Genomic DNA, 6,899 nt, shown 5'->3' on the forward strand with positions numbered 1-6,899 from the left:
AATGGATTAATGGCATTTCAATGCATTTCAATGGGAAAAACTGTTTTGAGATACGACCTCCGTCACAGAATGAATTAAACTCGTATCTCAAGGTACCATTGTAAATATATATATATATATATATATATATATATATATATATATATATATATATATATATATATATATATATATATATATATATATATATATATATATATATATATATATATATATATATATATATATATATATATATATATATATATATATATATATATATATATATATATATATATATATATATATATATATATATATATATATATATATATATATATATATATATATATATATATATATATATATATATATATATATATATATATATATATACATATATATATATATATATATATATATATATATATATATATATATATATATATATATATATATATATATATATATATATATATATATATATATATATATATATATATATATATATATATATATATATATATATATATATATATATATATATATATATATATATATATATATATATATATATATATATATATATATATATATATATATCATTCTCAGGGCCTCACATTTTTCACCCAAACGTTTTCTTTTCCTTTTGCCAAAAAGTTTATTTTCGTGCTTTTTTCAGTGTCCTCACTCAGACTTGACAAATCTAATGATAATTATTAACCTTTTCCCAGCTGCAGGGCAGATGAGTGTATGTACTACCAAATAGAAAATTGTCTATATATAGATTCTGTGAACTTTCATCCATACATCAATATATAGTTTACCCACAAATGGGCAAATCCAGAGTGACATCTATATATAGACTCTGCCACAAAACTGAATAAACAGTTGATTCTACATGCAAAAGTTATTTATGTTTGATTGACGATAATGTATGTCAGTACATTTCTATGAATGTTTGGAGGTACTCACATCCAGGACTTGTGACCTGGATGTAATTTACTTCTCTTTTTGCTTCTTAATTTTTACATACATGCTTTGTGGATGCTCATTTTTAGGCAATGCTAATGGTGTGTGGTACAGTTCTTTCTCTTTGACACGATGGACTAATAATGAGAAATAAAAAAAAGATTCCCAATATTATTTTCTATGTGTAGCACATATACCACCAACAAAGCACAAGCAGTGACCAGCCTTGAGAGGCAATATTGGCAAGTGTTTAGGTATTTCAAAGAAGAAATACTAATTATTTATTTTATTAATTTTATTACTTGTAAGGAATAGTCTATATATAGACTTAGTGTGGTAAAATCTGAACAATTGTCTATACAGACAATCCAACAAAGAGTTCTAATTTCAAAACATCTATATATAGATCCTCCACCAGGAAGGGTTTAATTGTATATTTCACATTTAAGTCTCTTACATGTACCCCTAAGCATTCACAGGTGTTTTTTTTTTTTTTTTTTTTTTAGCAGGACTTGGTTAGTTTTTCACAATTACACAAGAAGACCAATATTCCCATTGTCTGTGCACATCTAAATAGTTTGACCACATTTGTTTGGTTTACAACAAAGAAGGTTGATATACAGTAAAGGTAACTCTCAATTTACACGATAGATGCGTTCCAAGAGGTATTGCGTATATCAAAATTCGCGTAAAACAAATTTGTAATTCTCATAAGAAACAATAGATAATAGGGGAGATGCAGGATGTGGTCCAAAAAAATTTGTACAAAATACTCTATTTATTTGGCTAAATTAACATGTTTTTATTATTTACCATTCTAAATACTAGAAGTGTATTTAAAGTAAAGGGAAAAGCAGGAAATAATAAGAGAAAGCAAAAAATAATAAGAGAAAACAACAAAACAAAGAATATGTAAACACAACACTCATTGCATCACTGCCTTCACCACTCACACCACAGTCAGTCACCATCTTCCTCTGAGCTTTTCCACTTTATCAAAAATCCACTTATCAAAAATAACCCCACGTTATAAAAGTAAACACTAGTAAAAAAATAAACGCAGGATGCCAATGTCTTCACCCCTCACAAGCACTTGCCATCACTGTCCACTCTCTGGCGCGCAGTTTGAAATTGTGTCTGGCAGTCAGTTTGAATATGCAGTTGGGCCAAATTGTGTATAAGCAAACCGATCACGCAAATTTAATTAATTACAATATTTTTTCGGTCACGTATCAACAAAAATGTGTAAATTAAACACACATAAATCAAGAGTTACCTGTACATGCATATTGCCTGAGTAAGATCTATAAAAGATTTTAAAATTTAAGTCAAAAGCAACTTGAGCCCCCTTGTCTTTTGTTGCAGGTTTCTCGGCTACTAAAGCGATCAGGAATCAGTGGTGTGCCCAGCCTGATTACAGTCACCTCTGATGGCATGGCCCCCTATGGGGCCCAGAGAGGAGAAACACTCACACGGCCAGCACTCAGCCTTTACATCTGTGCCCTGCAGCCACACTTGAATGATGCATTCCTGGTATCTCTGGCAGTTGCAAACTTGCTGGCTGCTGCTGACTTCTTTTATTTTTTGGATGGACGAGTGCGAGTATGGCGTCATGTAGGTGCCAGCTTCACAAGAGCTGCCTTCAACAATGCTGGGGTAATGCTGTTGTGGTTGGCCGTCACCGCTTTGCTTCGGCCTGCTTCTGTTAGAGCTGCATTGCCCTCCACTGCCTGGTTGGCCACTGCTTTTAGTGCTACACGTGTGTCCTCCTTCATGCGCTACCACTGGCTCATGGTTCAGAGCCACCCTGCCATCTTCTGGGTGTCAGCAGCAATGTTTGGTTTCATCATCTTAGCTTGGAGGAACCTTCTAGGGAGGCGGAACACAGAGCATGAAGAGCCTGACGGTGGTTGGTGGAGCTCCTTCCCTGTGGATAATTACTTAGTGGATGTTCTCTTCCGTCCAATGACCTCACTGTCACGGCCACGTCCTTCACAAGACCTAGGGCTGGAGGAAGGCATGGAACGCTTAATTGAGCGACTAGCCACACCTGATTTGTGGCTTCATCCAGTCATTCCCACAGACTACATGAAAGAGCTGCCCATGTGGAGGTACGATGGGTGGGGAAATGAAGATGATCTCAAATCAGAAAGTGAGACAGATGTGGATAGTGTGAGTGAAAATGAAAGTGATACCCTGCTGGACTCACACACTTGTTGCCATGATGAAGAGTGCCGCCTGTGCTCACTGTGGGCTTCTGTGAAGGAGGTTCACGTGTGCCACCGTTGTGCCATTCTCAAGCGAAAACTTGAGCGTCGACACTTGCGGCGGCGTGCCATGGAGCAAACAGACCACAGTGCTGCCACACATGAAAAGCTTCAGAGGGTATATGAGAACTGTTGCAAGACGCGGCAGAAGCAGCCAACACCAGTGAATGGTGCAAGGCAGGGGAGAAGCAAAGGCCCAAGTTGGCTCCTCTCACCCCAACGTTTAACAGAGCTCAAATGGAGTGCACCTCCACATGCCATTGAGAGTCGCATCTGTGCCATCTGCCTAGGACGGTATGGATGGGCAGCAGTGTTGTGTGGGTTGCCGTGTGGACACAATTATCACCATGCATGTATTACTGAATGGTTACTCAAGGACAACCACCATTGCCCGACATGCCGCTGGCCCTCATACAAAGCTAAATATATGTCTGTGTCTGCACGGGAACACCAGGAATAGTGGATGCTCTTTCCTCCTGTAAGATTCCACCCTGATGTATGTGGTGTTAGTAATACAGCCTCCGGCAGCTGATTCTAAGTATTGGTCTTGCAGCAAAATATTGTGGGTGATTATGCAATGTAATATTTACTTGTACTTATTTTTAAGCTGTGATGAAAAAAAAAAGGTGATCAATGTGGGTTATAAAAGCTTTATAACTGCCAAAAATGCTTGTTCACAACTTGGTTTAGAAAATGTGTGTACTAACTCTAACATTTGATAAGTGAATAAATAACAAAGGTCTCCATGTTAACAAATAAAATAACAAAATTTGTAGAAGACAATGATTTGAAGAAAAGTTTTAAATTAGTGCTGATTAGCAATAGTTAAAACCATTAACAAGTTAATTTATCTAACTGGCAATGAGCTGATATTCAGGTGACACTCATAATGACTAATGTGTGTTGTTAGGATTAAGAGCTGATGTGTTTGTTTTAATTGTGGAGGAGAGGCACCATGAGTGTTGCCAGGGATTGCCACTTTAGTCCTTTGGCAGTCAGAGCAGAGGTCATGATGTACAAAATGCTCACACTTGACTCACACTACCATCAGCTTTAATTTCACAGCAACATTAAGTACTGTTTACTCTTGAATTTCTTAGTAACGTGTAACAATGAATTTATTAGGATTAGAAAGTAAATAGATGTCTGCAGCCAGTGAATCACAAGTTTAAGAAGGGTACACACATTATTCAATTCAAGCATGCATCTTTTTTTAATTGGCCAAAGATAATAATAGTGTGTAATCAGACACCTGTATATGTCTGGTGTACAAATAACAAATGCCAGAAGGTCTGTTTTCCTAGTCCGTGAGTGGCAGCAAGCCAAGTGAAGTATTATGAATAGTGTTAACTTTTATGTGATCTGTAACATTGATATTTTGAATGTGGAATAAAATAAAGTAACATATGTTGGCACTTGTTCTTGTGAAACTATGTGATATTGACCCTGTGGAATGTTTTATTCCACCTGATGTTGAAAAGTCAGTTACTTATTACTATGAGTGTGTTTTGTCCATAGAATACAAGCTTTCCTTTCCTTTGTGTGAGTAGTTGTAATTACAATTTAATGCTTTCACACAAGCCATATATCTCTTTGCCACTGAAACTTTTGGTTCCTTGTACTTAGCTCATTCCATTGTCATCCCAAATTCTCCAATATTGTCTTGTCCTTTTATCCCTATCTTTGCATTCATATTATTTCTATAGTCTCTCTCTCTCTCTCTCTCTCTCTCTCTCTCTCTCTCTCTCTCTCTCTCTCTCTCTCTCTCTCTCTCTCTCTCTCTCTCTCTCTCTCTCACATTTCTAATAAGTTTTTTTTTGTTTTGTTTGTTAAAATGTCTTATGTCTCTGTTTTATCTGTTACATTTGTTTTGTACTATACAAAGATCCTTATTTTCCTAACCAGTGCCTAGATACAAAATGTAATTATATATAAAAAGAACAAAAAAGTGGTGGGGATACATTTATATTAAAGAAAAGAAGGTCATGTAAGAAAGTTGGGGAAATACTGAGCTGCCCATACCTTGCTCACTTAGTCCTAAAACAGGTTGAAAGACTGTTTGATGAGGCAATCAAATCTTACACTTAGGAAAGAAAACAATATAAGAGAGAAAGAGAGAGGGAAATTTTTCTATTCTTGAACTCTGTTTTTATGAAAATAAACATCACAAATTACGTAAATTACTTAGTAATGACAGTGTAGGCAGGTAGGGCAATGCACCTGCAGCTCCTCACTCCATAAAGTGTAGTGACATCATGCTGTTTTTTTCACCAGTAATCAACATGCTCTGTGTTTGTGGTCAATGACAGACTGAGGCAGGAACTGGCAGTCTGGGCCGCCCCTGGCTGAGGAGCTCAGGCTGCTCAGTATTCAGTGTGTACGCTACAATGATTGTGAGCATTTGTTAACATTGTTAATACCATTACTGTACTGTTACTGCTACATCATGAAGATTGAAGCCCAAACAGTTTGTGTTCGCATGTATGGCTCCCCAAAATCTGTAGTGTGACAGGCCTGGCTTGTTTCAGATTCCTTGATTAATGTTGTAGGGATTGTGGTGCACACACACACACACACACACACACACACACACACACACACACACACACACACACACACACGTTTGAGTGTGGGAAATACCTGATGTCATTTACCTTAATAATGTTACAGGATGGGTGTGTGTTATGTCAAGTTGGGATGTTAGCAGGTTGCTCATAGTTGTCATAATCTACTTCACTTCTCACTTATTGTGAGATAAACATGTCACCAAATAGAGCTGTAGCATTTCATATTTGCTGCCAGTGAAATATGTCCACCATTGTCTGATTTTGTTATGATGAAGGGAAAAAAGTAACTTATGACTCAGCCGAGCCTGCCAGAGCCGCCATGCCACCTAAGCGTTATGATGAAGGGAAAAAAGTAACTTATGACTCAGCCGAGCCTGCCAGAGCCGCCATGCCACCTAAGCCCCACCCACCACCATGATGGCTGCTGACTGCCCTTGTTTCAATATTATTTTCATTATTCTCTACTTCCCTATATTGTCTTAGAAGTCTATTTCATGGCTTCTACAAATATTTGTTGTTTTGTGAAGTGTGTTTGGAGCTTAAGTGAGATGTATTATATATTTTGTTTTCTACTTAAATAACAGTAGGTATTATATATTTAGTTTTCTACTTAAATAGCAGTAGATTCTGGTTTTATTTATTTTTTTTTTTTCACCCTAGTTAGCTCACTTTATTTATTTATTTATTTTTTTTTATTATTTATTTAGCTGCTACTCCAGATGTCATTACTTAAAAAAAAATCATTGGTGATGTTTAAAGTGTTTTGCGCTGGTGTTGAGTTAGATAGGTGAACTTTGGAGTCATTTGTAGGCACATTAAAGAGACGGATTATAACTTTTGTTTATATATGTATTTTTTCTTCTTCATCTTGTAGGTAAATTCAAAAGGCCTGAAAAGTAGTATCTATTTTCAAAAGTGTTTCCATTCAGGATAAATTGGATTTATGTGCTTTGGAATGTTTGTTTTTATGGTGTTGATGTTGCAACTTTTTTTCAAATAATTCCTTAAAAATTTCTCTATCTTTAGTCAGCCAAGGAATGTTTTTTATATTCCCTTAGTTAGTTAAAAGATATACCCTTTTGAAATTGAAAAGGCATTTTGGCTTTTTTTTTAT

General features: G+C 35.7%; 1 protein-coding gene across 2 annotated transcripts in view; it reads left to right on the plus strand.

Annotated features, from left to right (window-relative positions):
• LOC123515121 (E3 ubiquitin-protein ligase RNF103-like) overlaps positions 1–4,667 on the plus strand; it is a 41,265-nt gene extending 36,598 nt beyond the window's left edge. For both annotated transcript variants that reach the window (XM_045273562.1, XM_045273563.1), the window contains one exon: positions 2,317–4,667. In XM_045273562.1, coding sequence (XP_045129497.1) covers positions 2,317–3,678 — 1,362 coding nt within the window. In that variant the 3' untranslated portion in view covers positions 3,679–4,667. The remainder of the gene's footprint in view (positions 1–2,316) is intronic.
• Positions 4,668–6,899: the final 2,232 nt, after the last annotated feature.

This window comes from Portunus trituberculatus, chromosome 38 (assembly GCF_017591435.1).
Source record: "Portunus trituberculatus isolate SZX2019 chromosome 38, ASM1759143v1, whole genome shotgun sequence".
Classification (NCBI taxonomy): Eukaryota; Metazoa; Arthropoda; class Malacostraca; order Decapoda; family Portunidae; genus Portunus; species Portunus trituberculatus.